We start from the raw sequence: 24,180 nt of genomic DNA, 5'->3' as shown, positions 1-24,180 counted from the left end.
GTATTCATGTAAGAGTTGTTTTTCTATCATGTTATAGCTCAGTTTTTAACCATCAGTCTGTTTTAAATGATGATATCTAGATGACGGAGTCTTTCATGGTGCTCAAAATTGAGACTTCTTTCTAAAACTGTGGGTTGAAACTAAGCCCCCTCAGCAGATGAAAGGCCGGGATTCTATTTGTAATCCATAGAAATAACACCAATTGGAATGTAACAATTTAAGGATATTGCAAAATGTTTTTGGAAAATCACAACAGGTCTGTGGGAAAATCCAATTTTTTGAAATATGCACCCTTTTAACAAGGAGAATTGGAGAGATCACAGAGGCTGCAGCACATTCTTCTGGCATCTCCTGATTTCTTCAATCATATTCTCTGCTGTGAATGCATAATTCAAGGTCACTGATCCATGCCAGGCAGGTAGTAACCTGATGATATTTCTCATGGTGACCAGCTGTTTCTTGGTGTTCTCAAGCCAATTTGAAATGAGAGGGTGACAAAGCACAGAGAAGTATCACCAGAACTGTATTCATTGGCATGTCAGTTGGCAGTTTAGTCAATCTGTCTGGAGACCTACGGACTACCTGAATGCTTTTGGTGTAAGTGCAGAGCAGACAGAAAGAACAATGGGAGAAGACTTTGAAGGCTGTGCTGCAGTGAGCCACGCTGCCTGTGAGCCACGTGGTGTAAAGCCACGAAGAAGCTGTATGGTGCTGTCAGTCCTGGTGATCGTCTTCCCTGCCATGAATTGGTATGGCCCTGGGATGCTCTGTTACTCTACTGTGCTAGGTCTAGATCAAAAGAGGCTTTCCTCAGGTCAGCAACTGCCAGTGAACAATTGCAACCCCCTCCGGTTTTCCCCACTTTGCATTCTCATTCCTGCTGGTCCTTTCCCTCATCCCTGGTAGGTACAGTCACAGCGGGCTCTGATGTCCCCCTGGCTGCCTGCACACCCAAGCAGGCATGAGTGCTTCCTGGTGTCTGGAGATCCTTTGGTTTTCTAGCATCAGCAATGGGAGCCTAAAAAGGTTGAGAAACTGAATTTTGAGGAAGGCTGAAACTAAGCTGTTTAAACACTGTGAAGGGGAGAGAGATGCCCTTTCACTATAGGGTAGCAATAGTAATGTAGTATAAGGAAGTGGTATCTTTTAATATCTTTCTGGGAATGATGGCCTGGTTACCACTTTAATCTCTGAAACACTGATTTCCAAGGAAAAACTTGCCATGAGCTCCCCTAAATGCTTTACCTAAGGGGAAGAGGGACGTGTGTGTGTACCTGCATTCTGGAGGATAAGGGACAATCTGAAAACCTAATTACTGTGGCACTCTGTTCTTTTCTCTTCCTTCCCCAGCAGTTCCCTGGAGTTTTTCCTTTTCATGGACTAATGAACTATTTTATTCAAGAGCTGCTTGAAATGAGTTGAGCAGAGGTAATCCTCCTGAAAAAGTCTGATCCTCTCCTTGTCAAGGGAAAACTATACAATTACTAAGAAAACTTAGTTAAAATTTTGCTAAATACTATGTACATTCCAGGAGCTATGTGTGTGTTTGAACTGTGGAAATGCAGTACAGATGTTAAAAAGTAAATATTTTTCTAAGGAAACAGCAGATGGGAGGATTAGACACCTTCTAATAGTGTGTAGTTTTCCTGCCTTTGTAGAAAACCAAGCAAAACTTGTTTATATTTGAAAGAAGGTGGTGTCCGTTTAAGGATACACACTATATGGCTATATTAAATACCCATTTCTACTGATTAATAAAGCCAGTAAAGCAAAGGATCAGTCTGGTCCTTTTGTTTTTCTAAGTCTGTAGGAGGGATGGTGCGATTCTGTTCCTCTGGGCTGTTCTCACGATTTGATCGTTTCATTATCCACTGCCTTTGTCAGGAGGAAATGTGAAGTGGGCTTTCCAGAAAGGTAGATGAGTATCTTAAAGGTACAGAGGGAATTTGTGCTAAATATAGTGTTTGAACCCAAATCTTAAACCTATATATCTGCTGTTCTAAGCAGAAGGTTATAATTTCTCTAGTATATAGTAAAAATCTTTTGAACATTAAACTGGTTTTTGCGCTTGGGCAGCGTACAGTGCTTAGAGGGGAAAAAAAAGTGGTTTTATGGTAAAAGGTGTTTTATTTATTATCTTTTAAAAATCAAGCCATTACTGCTTGCTTTTAAAATTGTGTTCCTTCCTTCCTACATCTGAAGAAAAATCCTTTTTGGCTTTTTTTTTCTTTTTCTTAAAGATGTAATGAATTTTATAACTGCCTCAGGATTTCTTAAGTGGGCATTTAAACATAACAAGGTCTCAAAGCCTCGAATGGAGATGAACTTGAAATCCCTATTACTTTTGGTCACCAGTTGAAATTTCTTGATCAGTCTGTTGTTATCCTTCCAACCATGAATTGCAGGCCTGCGAAAGTGATCTTTTGGTTTCAGGCCTGGGCTGAAGTGTCTGGCTGAGGTGCTTTCATCATGAAATGCAGTTCTGCAGTCTCTCTGCTCAGAAGAGATCAAGGACAGAATAAGTAACGAGAGCGGTGACTTTCTCACCTCCCTGAGGCATGTTGATGGAGAAGAAGGAGGAGTTTTGCATTACTGCTGCATCTGTCCCAGTTCTGCAGCCCAGCACACCTGTGAGCCCAGCACTTTATGAGCACTGCAGTCACAAGAAGACAGCAAATGTCTGTTTGGTTACCTGCTGCTAGCAAGCACGTAACAAGTCTGCTTGCTGTCAGTCACTCTTTGCTCTTATCATGCCATTTCTACTGCCTCCTTGGGTTTGGATCTGAGTACTTTATGGACCCTAGACAAGGAACAGACAGATGGTATCATGTATATATTATCTGCCCCACTCCAGCAAACCTTGCGTCAACTGTAACAAAATAATCTTGGCATCTGGGACTCTTTCTCCAATACCTCCATATCTACCCTCTCTTTTTTAGTCTTTTTCAGCCACTGATGCGTATCTTCATTTCTTCTTTAGGGGGTGACAGGAGCAGTGTTCCTATCTCATAGTTCACGTGTCCCACCTCAGCTATAATCTGGGGTCCAAGCTGTTGTCATGCACGTGAGCAATCTCATTGACTTCTTGGAGCACTGCTCACATGCTTCAGTTTGCAAGTACATAGCCTTGTACCAAAGGACAGAAGTGAAATCAAAGGACCAGGGTGTTCATACTAATTAAGCTGGTGAAGTTTTTGGGTATCCAGAGTTGCCAAGAATGATCTTGCAGACAGGACTGGGAAAATGTGAATATCTATGCAAGAAAAGCTAACCTCACCTTCTAAAAGATGTGTGGTGCAGCTCCTTCAGAGGGCCTTTTAAAAAATGGTATTTTTGCGCTTTTCTGGGCAGAGCATGGGAGGTTCAGATGCTCCCTATAGCAGTGTTAATCCCCAGAAAGCTATTAGGCCATCAGGATGCCTTCAGAGTTACAGGGAAGGAGGATTTAAATGCTTCTGTCAATAAGGTTTGCATGTATTTTCCCCTGTTTTCACCAGGTGGTGCAGGAAGTGGAGATGCACATTTGGCTTTGCTGATCTACAGCATATGAGAAACATCTTTTAACTGAGAAGGGTGGGATTTTTAGTGTTGAAAAAAGGCTTTTTCATCCAGAGTAAAAATAAATAAACCCACATGTTCAGTTGTTGGTAATGTCAAGGGTTTTAGTGACATTTTAAAATTGTGTTCAAATGGTAAAATCAGTCACTTAAAATATTGTTTATCAAAAATCCAGGCCAAAAGATAGTTTAAGGACTCTTTCAAATAATGTTTACAGTAAAATTTTTCTGCAAAACTGGAGGAGGAAAAAATTAAAAGGCAAACTTGTCTTTTTTTAAAGAAACTGCCCTGTCGTTGAAGGGGAGATCAAAGGTTTGTGGTGTGGTGGTGGGTTTTTTTGGTTTTTTTTTTTTTTTTGCCAGTCCTACTCTTACACCTCTTTCTAGATGCTGGTTGTTGTGGCTATATCCTGTTTTTCCTGTTCTTCATACTGAAGGCAGGGGGGATGTCACAGTTCTGTTTTATATGTCCATAAAAATAAGAACAGCAAGAGCTCATTGTGCTTTGAAGGTGGGATCCAGCAAAGATGGGTCTGTGTCACTGAGCTTTGTGGTGGTTTGACCAGCACAGGTAAAAACCGGAGGATGAGGAAGCCAGAAAAAGGTGGTTGTTCCTTATAAAGGCCTGGGGTCTCTCGCTTCTCCTCTGCAACCTAGACCTGGCCCACCCCATCATGAATTTTTTTGCTTTACCCTCCCTTATGATGGCAAGGGGACCCTGTGCTTGTTATCTGGAGTGAAGTTCAAACATTGAAAATAGTGTTTATGCCTGTTATAATTCCCTGTAGGCAATAACGTCAGTGCTGGCCACTTGTCCCAGCCTGATCCTGTGCTAGTAATGAGTATTCGCAGCATGCATTTCAATGTCTGATTAAACCTTTCTGAAAGGCCATCTGTTTGAGGAGGATGTGGCATAGGCTTTAATACTTTTTATACCTAGTACTCAGTACTGCTGTTTCATGACCTTAGACATAAAGTTTGTCCCCTGGTTAGTTAGCATCTCTCCTGCTACTCCAATCAGAGAAAATAATTGGATCAAGGCTGTTGCAACCTGTTGGGTCACTGCGTGTCTTTGGGGAAATGTTCCTGGGTGTTGGGTCACAGAAGTTACACAGACCCAATGAGACTTTGCTGTGTCTAGGGCTGAGAAAAAGGTATCTGTTTTCTGGGAAGGGAGTAAAGAATCTCCAGCTGCTTTTCTTTTCTAGCACTTGGGGCAGAATCTGATGCAGTCGTATATCTGTTGTTGATACATGCCAAATCAGTAAGTAATCTGGCCTTTGTGTTGCATGTTCTTATCTGTGCAAAATATCCAACCTAAGCAGTGTTAGGTCTGTCTTTCAGGGTCATTTTCCAGTAGGCTTGGAAGTGCAGTTTCCCTTTGTGATTCCCTCAGCACAAAGTAAATATTCTCCAACCTGTCTTTTCCCACTTCCTGTCATTTGCTTTCCTTCATGGTACAATCTCAGTACTCATTCCTTTGGCTGAAAGGAAAAATTGTCACCCTGAAATTGTGCACATTCCCTTTCTTTTGTAACTTCTCTCTCCTGCAGTTCCTTGTCTCTTCTCTACATTGCCCTTGCGTGCTGTCCCTCCCAAGTTTCTCAGAAGATCCTACTTTAGGTCACTGAAAGCCCTTCCTTTTTCCTGCTTAATCTGTGATCTGGTCTTAATCCAGGGCGTGGGGTTTTCAAATCAGCAAACAGGGAATCTTGCCATAAAATGAAATCATCTGGAGATTAATTTTCTGTGTAACAGGGTGGTGGCCTTTTATGCCAAGGTGTGATATAAGATCTAATCTTCATTTACATAGCCATTTTCCTTTTTTTTAACTTACTCTTGATCTAAATCTGCAAGGGATCTGTTGACTGGGAGTTTTATGAATTTATTTTACCTTGCTGTTCAGAGCAATAGCATGTTTGGGTACTTTCCCCTCTACAAACTGACTTTCTTCTGACATATGTAACTAGAGCATAGCATCTAAATTCTTAATTTAGAAAAAAATCACAGATTTGCTGACCTAATTGCAATAATAGAGCTTTCCCTTTCTCTGTCAGTTTTATCTTTCAGATTTCATCCTTCTTTTTTTTTTCTTTTATCTGTTATTGGTTCACCCTCCTTCCTCCCTGAGTTGCTCCCAGAACTAGGAGGGGAGTTGCAGCACTTTGTGGTATTAGTGGGTGATCTTCGAATTTGTCTCTGTTAGCCTCTCTGTTTCTCTATTTGCCTACGGTGACCTCTCTCAGCCCCATGCACTGCCTTCTTTTTGCAATACAGTATGACCTTTTCTGAAGCAGTTATGAAAAAGCCGTTTCATGATATTTCATTCTGGTTCAACCGTCTTGTCCAGCTGTTGGCATGTTTTGATCTCTGGAGGTTTTTCCCTTGATCTATTTCAACTGTTGGTATTTACTTTGCACTCCTTTGATATTTCTCCCTTTTCTCTTGTGTCTGCTTACCTTAGCAGATCCATACTCCTACTTAGAAAAGATACTGATAGCCTGTCTTGCCAACAGGAGAACCATTTATGTGGCCAGCATTTGGATGCCAAGTACATGAAGTTGCTTTTCTTTTGAATCTGGTTGCAAGTCAGCCTGACCATCTCAATGCACCAAGGTGGCCAACATTGTTTGCTGGGGCAATTTTCTTCTTGCCACCATGCCCACGCTGCCCCGGGGGCTGCCTCTCCTCCCCCAGTCTGCTGGAGCCAGCAGAGCCAGAGGCCTTCACTAGACCCCATCTGCTCATGACCGTATCTGGATTTTGAGGATAATTTAACGTTAGAGTTACTTATTTTGGAAAACAACAGATTGTCTGTCACTAGATACCTTGAGGAGAGGCTTTCTAAAGTGTGCCCTTGAGGTCAGCTGGCTGCAAGGCAGGAATCCCTGCATGGTGTTCTTCCAGCTGCTTCTTGCTAAAGAGCAGCCTGAACGACTGCGGCGATTCCTCTCCCTCCCCAAAAATCTGCCTAGGAAATCCTGTGTCCTCAGCAGTCAATGGCAGCCTTGCCTTGGCTTCGTAGGCTGTGACTGTGCGGGGCTTTCTCTACTTTCTTCACAGCGACTACCCTTCATTTTTTCCTCCTGATGGGATAAGTAAGCTATATCTAAGAGAGACGGAGACTAGAGGGGAGCCGAGCACCTCCTTTCTCTCTTCAACAGAAATGTACACTTTTTAATAATGTAATCTCAATTAAAAACATACCAATTAAAATGGGCTTTTTAGTAGGTCTCTTGGGGGAGCGAGCCATAATTCACATTAAAATGTAAAGCTTCAGAAGCAGGGAGAGCTAGGTGCATTGCGAGTGCCCAAATATTCAGTGATCTTAATTACAATGGAAACTCAGTAAATTGCTTTGTGCCACAATCCATTATTAACAGCTTAATGAATATCACTGCTGCCTGTTTTAAACTGCTCCACAGTGAAAATTGTTGTCAGTATTTCAGTTGTGAACCCTGATTTTTAGCGTGTTTGTAGTTGGCCCCTTAAAAGGGGGAGGTGGGTGAAAGCCTGCAGGCTTGGCTTTGGGTCTGGGTAAGTTCTGCTGGCTGCAGCATCCAGAGAGAGAGACAGGAGGAAAGATGGAGCTTTTGTGTTTCACCAGTACTGGGCCTGGTCAGGGGTTAAATCTGCTCCTTATACAGTTTAAGAGCAATGTCATGGCTGTTCTTTGGGTGTGCAAAGGGCCCTTATGCCAGCTGTGGCATCACCAGAGCACGGAGCTACCTTTACATGTGCTGTTTCTCTGCATAATACCCATTAGGCTGGAGGACTGTTTGGGGTGTCTGCTCAGGAGTAAAGGGAAGCAATAGTGTAACAGCCCCTAATCAAGCATGCTGATGAGCTTATTTTGGAGAGAGCAAAGTGCAAGTTGGTTCGAATTTTCCAAGTTTTAGCTAGCAAAAAGCTGATTTGTGGTATGGAATTACACAAGTCCTTTTGGAGCACTGAAATGTAAGCAGTGATTGTGCTCAGCTCTGAACAGGGAAGAAACATTTATTTTCTTTCTTGACACTTATTATGGCTGTAATTGTGCTAATGTTAAGATGCTATATATTTAGATGTATATTTGTAGTAAACTGGTACCTTTCCCCCCTTCTCAAAGCAGCTTAATATTTCAAGGGTAAAGGTTATTATTAGGAACGTTATTATTTTAGATGCTAACAGCAGGTATAGTAGGCTTATAGTTGTGCCCCACTGAAGTGTTAAGCTGTAGGGATTTAAGTAGCCATGGTCTGGCTTCTATGAGATTTATTATTTATTGTGGGTGTTGCATTTTCACTTTCCACTTGATCATGTGGTCTGACCAGAGGGTCACAGTCCCCAAAGTGGGGTTACTGCCAGGTGTTTGACAAGGTCTTGAGAAGATCTGAGCAAGATGCAAAGTAGATCTCAGGACAGAAATGACTGGCAACTGCTCTTCTGATTCAGAGCAGTCACAAGCGCACATATGGGATAAACATGATTTGTCTGAATGTAATTAATGTCTCGGGTTTTGCTATTATTATTCTGATTAAGTTTTTCTGGAAAACAACAAAAGCATATTCACTTTCCCCATCTCAGAAATGGCAGCATTACTCATAATGATGTTAACTTGCACCCTGCCTATTACACAGAGCTCTCCTGGTTCATTATATCAATAATTACACATCGGATTTTTTTTTCTTGTGAAAAATCTTTTGTTGACAGAAGAGTAATGATGCCTGTAAGTTGCTTAAGTATTGCTCAGTCAGGGATACATAAGATGTGGGAGATGTCCTCCTATTTTGGGGGAGAAAGACAGCTGGTATTCTGGCATGCTGTTAATATTAATGTGTTTCTGAAGTTGGTGTTGTGTTTTTTTTTTAGTTTGACTTTAGGAAGCATTCCAGACCACAGAGCTGCCTGACTGTCATTTTTCATGCATGCCTGTATTGGCAGATGACAAAGTGGCACAAAGTATATAAAATGCCATCTAATTTTTCTTTTGTTCTTTACTTCACACACACATGCTTCTTCTGTGTTGATCAGTGTGCACAAAATGCCTATATTTGCAAGATAATAGCTGTATAAATACGAGAAAGTCGTATTGAAACTCTGTGAAGGAAAGAAGAGCATGGGGAGAATCCTTCCTGCTACTGAGGAGCCATCTATTGGATAAAACCCATAACTGAAACAAGCATCCATGAGACAGCGGAGGATAACACAATTTGTTATTGGTCACCAGGTAGCTGAAAATAATCCTTTCCTTCCCAGTGCTGCTTTCACCCACTGCTTTAGAAACCTGTACCCCTTCATGCACACAAGTAGAGTCAGATGTAGAGGTGATTTATGTACTATAGGTGAAAGCCAGTTTAATATAGCCAAAGATCCAGGATAAATCCTAATGTAGGGTGCAGGTGTGATCATGAATGGATAAGCCAGCAGTAGGATTGCCCGCCAGTGACAGAGAGCAGTTGCTCAGGAAGTAATAGAAAAGACAAGTGGTTTTTCCATATTGTTAATAAAGAACATAAATAACATTAACTGTACTTTCTTTGTAACAGTGCCTGTCATTTATATCAGTCTCACAGCCATAATTAGTTTAGTTTAAAAAAAATTTGTTTTAGTTACCCAGAATTACTTACAGCCATCACAAAACCAAATAATGAGGTGTACCTCCCTCAAAATGTATGCAATCTATATGTAATATGATGCAGAAAGAGAGACTCTTGAAAAAACCATGGGGAGAGATGAGGGAGCACAGGATGTGAACAGTAAATTCCCAGGATGGTCCCCAAACATCTTGATGGCTCTTCAAAGTGGGTGGTGGGGCTTTGCAAGCATGTTAATGAGAGCATATGAGGCAGGAAGAACAAAGGATAAAGAAACAATAATGAGATTCTTGTGCATTTTCTTGAATGTCAGGCAACTGCTAAAAACAGAACTGTAATTAATCAGGAATTAAATTTAAGCAAATACAATTATAATCTGTGGCAAGTAGAAAAGGAACAGAGGGCTGCCTGCAACAGCAGCCTTTAGTCAGCAGTTTGAGTCAGCAGAGGGTCAAGCTGCTGGGTGTCAGACACTTAGCCTAAAACACTCCCTTCCTGCATCCTCCCTTCCTCCCACAAATAGCGGGGTTGGGGGGAGTGTCGGATGGTTTACTGGGAGGCCAGATAACCTTTGGGAGAGGATGTGTGCATACAGTGCGCAGCAGAGTGGTCAGCTCGCCGCTGATTTGGCAGTCAGTGACTCTTCCACACACTGGCATGCATGGGGGTGGGGGGGGGGAGCCCAAGCTGTTGTTCTTCCCCAGCCCCCAGTTATTTCTTCTCTTGCTGTAGTTGCTGACTATGTATTCTGATTACCTCACTCCTCCCCCCTTCAAGCAGCAAAACGTGTGGGGCAAGAGAAGCTCAGCTACCACACACACAAATCTAATATTTATTGTTTGTGCTCTGATAATGCCAGGAGTCGTTATCGCAGTGTTGTTATCCTAAATGTTTTGCAAATACAGAATAAGGAGGTTGCAGTCCACTTTATTTGCTACTAGTGTTTCTTGCTCACCATGATGCAGGGTTTGGGAAAGCTGGATGAGACTCTCTAGCCATTGCATTTTGGGCTGTTTTCTGAGCCTTCCCCATGTGTGCATGCAATGGAGGGAGCTGTGGTTATACTGTTGTGCTGTGCTCTGGGCAGAGATGCCAACCAGCTGCCACAAAATGCATGACACTTGTTTGCCATTACACTGAATTTCACAGAGAAACTTAGTCCTTTTAGACAGCCAGCTCATTCTGCTCAGCCAGGTATTGGAAAGAAAACGCCCAGAGTCAGTAAATGGACCAGGCTGCAGGCAATCCCTTGGTTTTACATTGAAGAACTACTGGAAGGATTTCCAGCTCTCTAGGCAAGCCCTAAGTTTCTCTGGGGGCCCACATAAGTAATGAAACAATCAAATAGGTGTGAGCCTTATTTTCTCTCTCCTATAATTGTAGTATCTCTTCATCCTACATATCACTTCAGCCAAGTTAGGCCTCTGGCTAGGATCTTTGCAGCTCACAGTCAACAGGTCCACACACTTAAGATTAAAAATAGCCTCCTTCTACAAGAGCCATCAAGAGCTATGTTAAACTTGTCCCAACTAGCAACGGTTTTTTGTTCTCTCTCCATTCACTAAGAATTAGATCTGAAATTCAAATTTATTTTCCTTCCTGGACTGTGTGGGAACATCTCGAGGAGGAGGCTGTTGTCTTTCAAGATGTGAGCTCTCTAGTGCCATTTGCATCAGTTTAAGCTGAAGGGAGATGGGTCCCTAACAAAATCTTGTTTTTAAGAATTCCCCCCAGCTTTCTTTTCAGGTCAAATTAGGCTTACCCATGCCTCTGTAGGTTACTAATACTCTTACGTTAACTTTGTGTTTTGAAAAGTGCAAAATTTTTGAGGAAGAAACCAGCAGTCCCTGAGCACTCTTCTCCCTCACCTCATGAACAGAGGCACTACCACGTGAAAACAGTTTTGTACTTTTCAGCAGTATGATTTTTCTGTTACCAGCATACTTTGTTAAAGACCTACTGAAGTAATATATGTGTAGACACACATATGCAAGTACGTGTTGTGGAGCCTCAGACATTACAGGGATAGATGGGTGAAATCCAACGATCTGCAATATCTGCAGTGACTCACTGGAGGAGGGGAGACCTCTCCAGTGACGAAAATGGTTCAGTGCTGGGGTGGAGTGCCTGGGGAGGCTGTGGGAAGCTAGGGTTTGGCTGGGCTTCTAAGAACAGGTTAGACAAACAGCTGTCAGTGTTGGTTTGGCTGATGCTGCCTCGTGGCAAGGGGATGGAGTAGATAACTTGCTGAGTTCCTTCCAGGCCTCTTTCCCCCATGTGATGGTGCTTTTGCCTTAAACTCTTTGAGTCTGTGTAAATCCGTTTTCATCCTAGGTCTTAAAGGTTTTTCTGAGATCATCATTAGCTTTTCCTCATGGGGTTTTATGAGATTTGATGCGTGTTGTACTGATTTTACAGATGGAGAAGCTGCACCAGTAATAACTGTTTTAAAGGCAAAAAAGGGAGAGCAGCTTTAAGCATCCCCGCTTCTGTGGAGGTCAGTGCTTTAACCAGTAATTTGTATCGGCCGTTCTGCAGATTAGTGGCAAACTCAGCCAATAAAATCCATGTCATACTTGAATTTATGCTTACTCTTGGTTTTTTACTTTTACTTTTTTAAAAATAGCATTTGTCACATATAGAAGACGTGTTTTGTTACCGTGTTTAATACTTTCCAAGCTCAAGTGCTTTCGTCAATTTGCTGACATATCTGCCCCTTCTGGGCCTGCGCAGCATTTCACGTAGCATTTTTGCAACATTATTGTAGGGACCCTTCTTTTTCCTTTCCAGTAGAAAGCAAAGGCATTGCTGTGGCTTCTGACATAAAATACGGTGTCATTGAATACTCACAGTGCTCCCTCATTGCTCTGAACTACTGCCAGAAACTTGCATAAGAGTTTAGTGACTGTAATATATGAAAATATCATAAAGAGTCCAAAGTTATACAAGATGATCTTAGTCTGGGGTTTCACTACAAATGTTAACATCAGGCCAAGCTGGCAAAAGGCTGCCCCACTTTCCAAGTGGGCAGCCAGTGAATTTTTTTTTTTTTTGCTGTAAATTTACTCAGATTTTAAATGCAAGTTGTATTGCTTTGTAAGACATGCCTGCCCTCAGACCTTCAGCCCATTTACAATAAAAACGTTACAGTGGTTTCACCAGCTGATGTTAACAAATGCAAACAGAAGAGTTTTTTCTGCTGGACTGAAAGCCTCCCAGCCACTCTTGAACAACGGCCATACCTTACAGTTCAACAGACTCCAGTTCCTTCCAGAGCTGAAATCACCCGTGAGAGCACCATGCCCTCAACCTTCTTTGGACACACAAATTTGAGGGCTGTCAGCTCTGGCCTCCCAGTTAATTCCAGCTTCTGGGTTCCAGCACAAGGCAAAAGGACCCTCTCTCTGAAATGTTTTGGAACTGGATGTATTGGCAGAGAGACTGGATTTTAGTGATTTCAGCGAGAAGCTAAATGAAACCTGCAAGTGTTATGGGGAGGTTGAATTTGATCCTTCAAAGCAGTTTGCCAAAGTGATAGTTTTAGTGAGACTGCATTTTGTGCTGCTTTTTCAAAAGCACCTGGGTAGCTACCACAGTGATAACTTCAGTGATACTGATAACTTCAGGGTGACCCAGGTTTGTCCCACCTAAACAGATGGTTGCTAAACCAAACTTACAAAAACTGACCCGGATATAAACTAATATAGCAGCGTTAGTACATTTGTGGGAAACTGAAATAATATGTGAACTTTCTACCTGTTAGATAAGGATTCTGAAGCTTTAGCTTCTGCTTTTTTGAGCTGCCATCAGAGCATCCGAGAAAGGCTAGGAGAGTCTGCACACTTTGTGAGTGGTGTTATATTAGCGGCATCACATTTGTATGACTTTTGCACCATAGCAAGTGTTTTGCAGAATACCAACCGAGTATGTCATCTAGTTTGATTCCTTGATTCATGTTTAAGTTGCTTTTTGTAGTTCTGGGCTCTTTTGACCTCAAAATGGGGAGGTGAACGATCAGAGTGGTGCAAGATTTGAGTATAGTTTGCAGAAAACACAACTGAAATCACAGCATTAAGAACAAAAATTCCAACTGGTATACATTTGGAAGTTTTCCTGAAGTAATTTTGGACTTCACCTTGCAGAGAAGTTGAATGGCTCAATCTCTCTACCAAAAGCATAACCCAAGGGTCCCCTGGACCCTCAGAGCAGCAGTGAATTTCTCAAAAGGTCAGCCAGTATGTCAATCTTGGATATGAAAACACAGTTCCCTATTTAGAATGGAAAGAGCTGGAGATATCCCCAGCCCCCCGCAGGACCCTTGCCTCCTGTGAGAGAAGTCATGATACATCACACATGTGAGTGATATCTGTCTCTTCTTCTGACAGTTGCAAAACTTAAAAGCAGTGATTTGAGGAGGGGTGATAGATACCGCCAGATTGGCCTTCCCCAGTATAGCACACATCTATTCTTCCAGTGTGTAGTGCACAGCTCGTTACAGTTCTGTGCAGAATGATTTCTCTGCATGGCCAGGTGATGTTTAAGGAGACTAATGAGAGAAATGATATGGCCCAGAACACTGGTGTCAGGAAATATATTGCAAGGTGTCTGTCTTGGGGAAGCTGAAAGCAGGGCTTGTCTTATTATATATTTCAGAGGGGATGTCTATGTCACCACCAAGTTAGACATGCACCCTGTCCCATGATTTAAATTAGATTTTTTCCAATAGTAGCTTTCGATTCAATTTTCATTGGCTTAATGATAGGCTGTGGTGTACAGGGGCAAAACAAGAGTGAGTTGGCACGCTGTTCTTTTGAAGCAGGAACTTGTTTCTGAGGCCATTGTAACATAACTATGCAAGTGTCAGAGGACAGGATAGAGGCTATTATGGGCTTCTCCTTTTTGTGAGGAAAATCAAACAAATGTCCCCGATGGAAAAAGGAAGGCAGCAGCAGTATGTGATGACCAGAGAATGTTTTTGTGCAGTGACGCTGTCAGTACCTGGTCTGTTGTCAAACTAAAAAAATGCCTTTTTCTTTTTTTTCCTGCTGTGAACCGAAGTGGAGAAAACCCCCGTGAATTTCCATGAGGTACCTTTTCCTCATTTCCAGCACTTAACATTCCAATTATATTTGGTTTTATGCTAGTGTTTGCCTCTGTGGCTATTGTTAGGTTTTTGACTCAGTGATTTTTCCATCCTGATGGTGCAGAAGAAAAAATATGTTTCATTATGACTGGTTATAACCCTGGAAATCTTTTCTCTCACTTGGGTTGATGACGATTTTTGATGTTGCATTCTTTACTGATGCCTAAAGTGAAGTAGAATGAACTATAAGGAAGGATCTTAGCTAAAATATAGAAATATAGTTCCTTCCACTGTGTAGAATAACCTTGAATAAAGCTCCATCTTTCTAATTTTATGCTCTCCCCCCCCCCGCCCCCCCCCCCCCCCCATTATTCAAGTAGTTTTTACAAATGAATGTTGTTTTTGTAAGGATTGTTTATGAAGCCATTCCTCTTAGCAACCCCTGCTCACCTGTGAACAAATTACATGGCACAGATCAGGTATCTAGCTCTTTCTTGATAGGGTGACCTTATAAACAGATTCTGCAACAAGAAAAGCTTTTAAATTCCTAACCAAATATATTGTGAGAGTAATAAAAAGAGCTTCTCAAAATGGCCACAGAAGCATTTCAGAGCACATTCTTGGGAATATTCGCTTGTGCTAGCATTCATTAAGTTTGCTTTCAGCAAAAATTCTCGTGAATGAAATTTTATTCACTAGTCATTATGATTATTATTTTACTATCGTACCAATAACCAGATGCTTTGTATAAGGCCAGGACCTGATTTTGTCTAAGGCTGGAGAAACATCTTATAGGGTCTCTGGAGACTGTGTTGCCGAAATATAAGACCAGGCTCAGCTAACAGCTCAAGACTGCAAACTGAAAACCCTCAGAGAGCAATGGGTTTGTTTACAAGAAAATTCACAGCCAGAGAAGGATGAATGCAGAACCATACCAAATGGTATATACCCTTTGAATTATAGTAGGTTACAGTGTTACAACTCCACTGAATATGAATGTAATTATACATTTTTATGTTACAAAGGTAGTTTAGGTGATCATGACCAGTCTTACGGATAAAAGGGAGTATCTGTACAGATGCAGTACATTACTATACTGGACTAGTTTATCCACACGCTAATGAAAACACTGGAACTGGACTGTTCTGTGGTTTCTTTTATTTAAAAAATGGCCTAACCCAAATATATGCACCAGGAAAATCCCTGGAGTGTAGGCTATACCGAAGAGTTGGACTCTGAGTTGTGCAATACATGGACTCCCAGAATGTGAATAAAGCCCTACCTGGAAAAGTTAAATGAGATTTTTAGCTATGCATGGCTGAAGTACGCATGAAGTCTTGTTTCCTCCGGTGTAGAGGAACATAAAAGAGCAGAGGTACCCTATCACTCTGGAGGAGGATGACTGTGGCAGGACAGTTGCAACTTTTGGCTTGCTGTATTAGAAATGAGAGACCAAAGAAGCCTGGCCAATTTGAATACAGAAATTGTGCCTATGTCTAGGCACAAGGAAGCATTTTCAGAGCTGGAACTCATTCACCGAGCACAATGTGTATAATGTTGCTTTGTGTGCCTTCAGTTACTGGGGGAAAAGCATATATCCCATGCCTTTGAAGTGATGGAGTTTGACTGGCCAATTTGTAGAGTCCTTCAGCATGCAGCGACCAGCACTGGCGACTTCCTGGAGCACTGATTCTTGGGGGTACCAGGGTGCAAGATGCACTGTGGTCGTGGGTACAAGGTGCATAATGTACACATACAAAATGAAAAGGTTGTGCGGGGTGGAAGGAAGGAGCTGCTAAAAAGGCAGTGTGCCAATCCCTTGTATTACTCAAACCTCAAAATAACCATTCCTCTCTGCCTGTTAGAACAGTTTGCTGGCAGCAGAGCTAAGTGCAGGACACTAAGTATTTATCCTCTTTTGCCGTCTCTCTGCTCTCTTTTCCCATGTTGTGTGAAAAAAAAAATATCTGATTAAGTCCTTTGACATTTATAATTAATTAGTCCTTCCTTACTCTTATCTTGTTTGCCTGTCCTTTTCTCTGGCTTTGCTTTTTCTACTTTATCTCTCAATCATTGGATCCATAAAATCATTCAAATGATTTCTTTTTAACAGATAAATGCAGCTTTACAGCATTCTTTTTCTTTTGAAGAAAGACTTGGTCCCTTCTTTTGTCCATCCCACTGCACAAGTTGTCATGTTCTGGCACTGAAGTAATTTCTAAGTCCTTGAGCTATCACGTATTCTGTTGGTATTTGAGGAATTGAAAATCAATCGCATAGCCTTATGGCTTAGGTTCAGCACAATTCTATTATGCCCACTCCCAAAAGTCAATTTGAACCTTTTGGGTTATATTTCAAAGCCTAATCAAGCTTGCTGTCCAGACTGGTTTGGAGTCAACTCACTCTTGTCCATAGGTCTGTTTATTAGAGTTTTTCTGTCAGAAGCTAACATGAAAGCAAGCAGTTTTCATAACAGTAGAATCATTCAGTGGGCATTTTGCAAAGGCAAGCCACCCAAACAAGTTTTATGGTAGAGGAATGCTTTCAGTTGTAATGCATTTCTGAAAATGTTAAAAAAAAGTTAAAATGCTATGTTGGTACAAGTGTTCATAAGTATACTTTCGCAGGAAAAGATGCAGCAGTTAACTGAGATCAGTTTCTAGTCCTGTCTTGTTAAGCTGGCACAGAAATTATTGTAGATGCAACCCTAAACCTAGACGGTGACTTTCAATCTTTGGACCATGTGAATAAATGAGGATGGTGTCTCCAAGCAGATGGGCCAACTCCTCCAAGCATGAGTTGTGCCACCTCCACTTGGCAGGTGCACATGGGACTGCGCATTGACTATGTCAACCGCCTTACTTCCAGCAAGTGCCAAGAACTCATCCTGAGGATGAAAGAAGCTATTATGGAGCTGGCCATTAGCAATCCTCTGTGAATATATGTACCTGTTATGTACTGGGGGCAGATCAGCCTTATCCCACTGGGAAGAAAGTGGTGACCTGGTCTTAGTGATGGCATTTCCAGATGATTTATAGAAGTCTCCTCTTTTGGTGAAAGGCTGGTGGCCATTCTGTGGGAGCCAAATGGGCAGTATAAATAGGAAACAGCTCTCTCCTTCCATCCCCCGTGGGTAAAGGCATTCTTTGTGCTGCTTCTCATCCTGTATTCTGCAGAGGCGCAGAGATTTTCTTCAGTGGATGCTCGACTCTCGCAATTCAGCTGACTCCCTGGCAGCCGGTTGTTTTGATGTGATCAGTCCATCTGCTGCTTCCAGTCGGAATGAGACACCTCTTGCTGGCAGGACCTCATCTGAAAAGGTTCAGAAGATGTTAACGGACGATGAGATAGCAGGCCAATCTTTCCTGTTCCTGATTGCTGGGTACGAGACCACCACTAGCACACTCTCCTTTGCCACATACTTGCTAGCCACCAACCCAGAGTGCCAGGAGAAGGTGCTTCAGGAGGTTGATGAGTTCTCAGCAAAACACGTGAGTACAATGTGCTGGTGTGGAGCTTCATGCAGGGAGCAAGGCAATGTGAATGTCGTCATGCCACTGTGGCACCTGCATAACCCCTATTTGTCTCTGTTATGTATGCATATATTAACAGTTTATTAATATTTTTAGCCAAAAATTCAAAATTAATCTATACTGCTTAGGGTTTTTTGGAAACTGTTGAATAATGTCACTCTACAGCAACTGAAGAGATGGCCCAGAAACTTTGTGTCATGGTGAAAGCTTAACCTTTACAAAATATTTTACATTATTGAAATAAACCAGCTGTCGCCAGACTCTAAAACTATAAATTTCTATTTCTTTCCTCTTGCCCAGATACTTTTATTGCATTTAAAAATTTGTCAATTTTATTTACTGATATTTGTAAGGAGATAAACAGTGTTCTTACAAACCATAAACTGCAAAGTTTTGCTTTAAATGTTCATACTTCTTTTTTTTTATTTCAGCAGCAGAATATATGTGTATACCTTAAAAAAAAAAAATCACAGTATCTAATTCTCTTATACTATGTTCAGATTACTTCTCCTTCTCTATCTGTTTTTACCAAGGGCATTTATGTTTCCTGGATAACTGTTGACAATATTTTGTATATCCAGCAGACCATGCAGCAGCCATTCTTCCACCCTACACTCTCTGCACAACTGGTTAGTTATGAGAATTCAGACTGAGGGTCTTTTTCTTTTCATGAATGCTTTTATAATGGATCACAAGGCTAATAGGAATAAAATGACACCAGGCATGGCTGTCTTGCAGGATTTTAGCTGCTGGATTTGCATGCTGAAAGCCTTAACTATACAGTTTGGGGAGTTTCATACTTTTTATGCATTCCATCCTTTGTGTTATGCTTAGAGAACAAGAAAAGAGTTGTATAATTTTCTGCTTTGCTGGTAATAGAAAATTCTCGACTATGCAAAGTGTGTCCATTCAAAAGCTACCATTTCCCTCTTTTTGCTTGTGCAAACATAAAAGCCAGGATTTGTGTACACAGAAAATGTCTTCTTTTCTCGTGCATGGTGAGGTTCCTAGCATGGTGGTTCTCCATTTAGGGTTGCTTTTGCTCTGAGGGTGCAGGTGGATGACAGTAGTGGAGGTTAGGGCTGCACAGTGTGATCTGCAGAGCTTTTTCTTGGTGCATGTTCCATACCCGTGGTGTGAGTTAATCCAATGGAACCGTTGATGTGTTGTGTTCTAACCTATAGGACTTGGGTTATAGTCTTAGGTTATTAACTCTACAACACTCCAGCTGGAGTGTGTTTAGTTGTTTCATTCAAATACAGCAGACCTAATTATGCGCTTGGGTCTGGTTAGTTCTGCTGACTTCCTTAAGGCCTGCAAAGATGGGAAGGTGCAACTTGGCCTGGAGTATGTACAGTTTACTGGTTAATACTGGTGGCAGGGTTGCACAAAGAAATCCCTATGGTGCAGCCTCGAGGAAAATATGGTTCATCAATTTGTCAGCTCCTGAAAACTGACAGCCTAAGAAGCCAAACTGAAATTGCTGGGAGAGGTATCCAATATGATAGGTATGCGATGTCATTCATATCTGTCTGTAGATGGGGATATGAATTAGTAAACTTTTCCATGTAAGTACATAGAAAGCTGACTGCAAGCAGTCATTAACTGGGTGATTGCTTGCAGACATTTCACATAAGGAGACCACGTATATAGCTGTGTCTATGTTAGCAAGTAGCGTGCTCCTGTAAACACAGATTCATCACCTAGCACAGTTGGTAGTGAGGGCTGTTGGGTGCACACTGTACACACCTCAGGAGTTTATTCTGGGTTAGTTTGAGTCTGGCCCTGTGTACTGAATTCCCCTTAGTAGCTGGACAATCTTCTGGTTTAGTTCCAGGTAAAGGAGCCCTTGCTGTGCACCTGGAGACTGCAGGGTGAACCGGTGCACGCCAGCGTGCTCCTAATCCAAGCTAGAGCACTAAGTGGACCCTGTGGTTGTGTATAGTCTGTCTGAGCTGTCACTGACTATTAGTAGTATTTCAATAATAATCCAATTCAAATGCATAATGCTTGACTCTCTTGGTTCTCTAACAGGAATATTTTTCTAATAATTTCAGCTTTTTCAGTATCTAGGAGAGGTTGTGGAGCTAGGAACATTCCTGGCAGAGAAGTTAAAACTTGGTGTAGAGAGATGGCACTCAAATTAAATGAATGATTTTCACAGGTCGGTACTGTACACAGTCTGTGTGATGCCTCAACCCAAACTGGTGGCCTCATTCCAAACCATGCTGTCCTGTGTCATATATTGGTTGGAAGTACCTTTCAAATCAATTCCCCATATTTTACTAGTTTTCAGGTTTAGCTTTAGATGATCTATATATGGCTGGATGGCCAAGGAGAAGAGGGAGAGAAGGATAACTATTCATCTGCTGTCCTTGATACAAGTAAATTCATAGATCTCATCTGTGCAGCGCCATCCTTCAAAAGATTTCCTGTTACAAACAGCTCATGATTTGAAGGGGGGCAAGGCACTGCTCAAGGAGCCCATCCCAGAATAAAGAAAAAGATGCAGCAGTTCAGTCCCCTTAGTGACTGCAATTAACTACTTTTAGCCTAGAAGATAAGATCTATGCGAACGGTTTGCAAGTTACGGGAGCAGAAGCTATTTTAAAACTAGGAATATATAGATGCTGTGTTCAGTTATCATGCAAGGGAGAGGAAGGGAGGGAGCATAGCAGCTACGGGCTCACAGTTAGTTATCAAGTCAGTTGCTAAGAAATTTGATTAGTTTATTGCTTGTGCTCAGCACATCAGCTTTGCTCATATCAAGGTGGTTTGCAATTTTCAGAAAGGAAGGACTTTAGAAGGCCAAAATGTGGAGAATGGTACAGTGAGGTTGTTTTGACAGGTGGTGCAAGACTGCTTTGATTTGCAGATATGCAAGTGTTAAACACAGTACCCTCTTCAGCCAAATTTATACTCAGGTAATTATAACTACAAAATGCTTTCCACCACGCCTCCCTTCTTCCTCCAACCTTTTCAGTTGCCTCATGCAGCATGTTTTATTGCCCTAATCTGTGGTGTATAGCTGCGGTCTGATTTTACAGCAGCTGCTGTGTATCATCCCAGAGATGACTGTACTTTGGTGGTGGACAGAGTGATTTATACACTCATTTACTAAAGTTTATAAAGACATGTGAGAGCCATCTGAGAGAAGGTGCTATAAATGACAGGCACAGTTCCAGGTTTTTGGCACACCAGTCAAAAACTCAAAGCACAGTGACCTTGTGATTGCCAGTAAGGAGAGGGAGGTTGGTCTATCTGGGCGTACAGCAGTATTTTTTGGCTCTGGGTGTTGTACTTGAGGATACCCCTGAGTTTGCGCTGATCTTCGTCTGTCTTGCTTGCACAGTGGTTACCTTAGCAGTACGGGACAACATGAAGGAGAAAGCCAAGGCACTGCTGTGTTAGAGATCTCTGTGCAAGCTGCTACAGTGTGGTGCAGAAATACGAGGTTACGTGCTGGAAGTGGTGTAGCCCCAGTGCTGTTCTGGGTGTCAGGAGCCCAGAGGAGCGGCAGGTCTGACTGACTGTGTTATGTCCGGCAAAGTTTGTCTTGGAGCTGTCTTGGACCTCTCTGCCTCTCTCCACCACGCTGCCTGGATACAGTGTAGAGATGGCAAGTCCAGGCAAGTGTCCTCAGAAAAGAGGGACAAAACCTGGAGCAAGTCACAGGTTGCCATCTCCTTTTTTTGCCTGAAGGACCTTCTTTATCTGTTCACTAAAGGACTTTTCAGGTCTTGTCTTGCCTGATAGCTCAGTGTGGAGGCTTGATGCTGTCTCTTTCCCTGAAAGTGAGAAGAGGCACCTAGCCCATTTCAGAGTCTGGCAAGCAGGAGAAACCTCTATCCTTGGTTATTGTAGAGGGCTGGACACACAGGTTACTGCTCTCCTCACCTCTGTCTGGATCTTTGGGGTGTAGGGAGAGGGAGTGCACAGCTTTTCATCGCCTCTGGGGAAGCAGAGGGACAGGGTACTGAGTGGTGATCTGCTGTCATCTCACACAGCATCTTCTCATTCTACCTGTGAATCCCTGTGTCTGCTCCATCTGCACTGGCAAAGACAAGTTTGAGCATTATTCCTCTAACAGATGAACCAAAATTAAAATTATAAAGCCTCTGACCTGGCCCTGTTCATTAATCCCTTGAGGGTGTAGTATGTGCCCTGTGAAGGGCCATCCACTGAAAACAAGACGCACCTATTTGCTGCAAGCTTGTTGCTGGGTGTGCAGCTTGCTTTGATACTGTGAAGACAAAATAAACAAGATGAAAAGAGAGTTAAATAAGAGCTAGTGGGGGCAGGATGCCTACATCTGTGTGTGTATAAAAGAATATTACTTTCTGCAGAGACCGCAGATCTGTTTCCAGGACAGCAGAGGGGTCAGATCTTCAGAAGGCTGTAAACTGGCACATGTTTGGTATTAGTGCAGCTATGATGATATGCATCAGTTGAGAAGCTAGCCTGGTATATACCAGTAAAAGAGGACAGGGGAAAAAATAAAAAGGTTGCTATTTCAAGACCAGATTATTTTTATAGGGTTTGCGGCTAACCGTCCCTAAACTGTTAAAGGCTATACAGTTGTGAAAGAGATGTTTTTATCCACATTAACGAGGTGAGAAGGAATACACCCACAGCCTTCGCCCTCTCTATTTCAGTCAAAAATGATCCCTATGCGGAGTTGTTGAAAAGCCCTTCAGAAGATATGTATTTATGAACGGTTTTTGCGCTTGTGACTGATTATTTTGTTGTAAAAGCAAGTTGATTTTTATTTATTTTTGTGTGTGTGCTTAGCAAAAGCGTAGCAAGCCTGCAGCACTCATTTGTTCTGAGCAGATGGACACTTGCTTCTGAGCCCCACTGCATTGAGCTGCTCTGTGTGTTTTGTCCTAAGCCACAGTGCTTAGGGCAAGAAAAATTGCTGCATCTTCCACGCTGGGAATTCCCTTAATATGAGGTCTCTTTTTCTTACCTCTCTTCCCCTTTCAGTATTGAAATACCTCTCTCCCTCCCTCCCTTCTCCCTCCTCTCAAGCCTGAGTCATTTACAATTATAAATTTGTTGTTGTTGTTTTACTGGACTGCACAATTTTAGGCAGGAAGAGGAGTGGCACAAGATAAATTGCAAAAACAGAGGTGATAAAGTTAACTTCTCATAAGAAGTTATTTGTTGCCCTTTGGTGAAATGTGATAAGTGGCTATGTATGTGCTCCTGATCTGTTGCAAAGTAAACAGATCAGGTTAAACCACTGAAATTAGGTCATTTTCTTGAGGGAGGGAAAGCAAGTATGCTTCGGGGCAGCTAAGGAGGGCAAGAGAGGTATAAGAATGGACTGCTCTGCCTCCATGTAATAAAGAAGTGCATACTTGAAGGTGCTGAGCGTAGAGAAATCTGGAGCAAGGAGCACCCTGAATTCTAATCTCAGCTTCAGGAATAATTTACTGCACATTTTCAGTAATAGAAAACCGTGTCTTGCATTAACAAATGGGAAGTTTTAGTTTTTAGCTTGTATTTACATAAACCTCTCATTACTTAAAGCACCACAAGAAAAAATTGCATTAAAGGCCTAGTGCCTGTTACAGAACCTAAGACATGTTGCTGCACTGATACACAAAGCTGCAGGGGCTCTGTGTTAGCCAGAAGAGGTCTGGTGAAGGACAGAGTAGCAGCTCACTCCTCCTTGCTGCTAATGCCTAGGAATACTTTCAAGACCCCTGGCAAAAGTGAAGGAGAGCACAGGAGTCAGGAGTAGTAAATAAAAATAAATAGGTTAAAGGGCAGCTATTACTGTTAAACGTTTATTGGAGACTGCAAGACCAACTGGGTTTTCCATCCTATTTTTTAAATGCCATGTACAACTCTTATTTATCACTGCTTGATATGATACTTAGGAACATCAGTTTGGGGAGGAATGAAGAGGAGGATAAGCCCCAGCATGTCTTTACTCCATCCAATTTCTTATCCACACAAAGCAGTAGCATAACTATTCAGTGCTGGTGAGACATACCAACATTTTCAAAACTGGCTACAGCCCATAAAGTTTAAAGAAACTTCAAAGTCCTGCCATAGTCTCTCACTATTTAAATGGAGATTTCAAAATTTTTCTTTAATGGAAAGAAATCTTCCTGTTCCCATAAATATTTGCTTTTCTATTGCTCTGGGGCCTAGGAATATTTTCAATATGTCTAACTGAAAATGTTGACCAGACTATGTTTCAACTGTATTCCTTCATGTCAATAATATTGAATGATGCCAGCCCAGAGTCACTGCAATCCAGTTTCATTTATGAAAAGGTACAGTTTAATTACATTTTAACTGCTGTGTGTTCTCAGTTGTGAATGGGCCGGGCTGAACCGGACTGGTAGATAAGCTCCTCCTCTCTGATTTAGGACTTTGGCACTGTAATTCATCAAACATACTGGGTATGGCAGTTG

The 24,180-nt window shown here is 42.0% G+C and overlaps 1 protein-coding gene across 7 annotated transcripts in view; it reads left to right on the top strand.

Annotated features, from left to right (window-relative positions):
• The window catches only part of TBXAS1 (thromboxane A synthase 1), a 246,993-nt gene that overhangs the window by 159,993 nt on the left and 62,820 nt on the right, over nucleotides 1–24,180 (top strand). For 6 of the 7 annotated variants that reach the window (XM_064456593.1, XM_064456602.1, XM_064456622.1 and 3 more), the window contains one exon: nucleotides 17,393–17,707. The exons of the other annotated variant lie outside the window; for it this stretch is intronic. In XM_064456593.1, coding sequence (XP_064312663.1) covers nucleotides 17,393–17,707 — 315 coding nt within the window. The remainder of the gene's footprint in view (nucleotides 1–17,392; nucleotides 17,708–24,180) is intronic. 7 annotated transcript variants of the gene reach the window in all.

This window comes from Phalacrocorax carbo, chromosome 1, assembly GCF_963921805.1.
Source record: "Phalacrocorax carbo chromosome 1, bPhaCar2.1, whole genome shotgun sequence".
Classification (NCBI taxonomy): Eukaryota; Metazoa; Chordata; class Aves; order Suliformes; family Phalacrocoracidae; genus Phalacrocorax; species Phalacrocorax carbo.
Note: the sequence above shows the minus strand (reverse complement) of the source record. Positions and strands in the feature narration are given on the sequence as shown.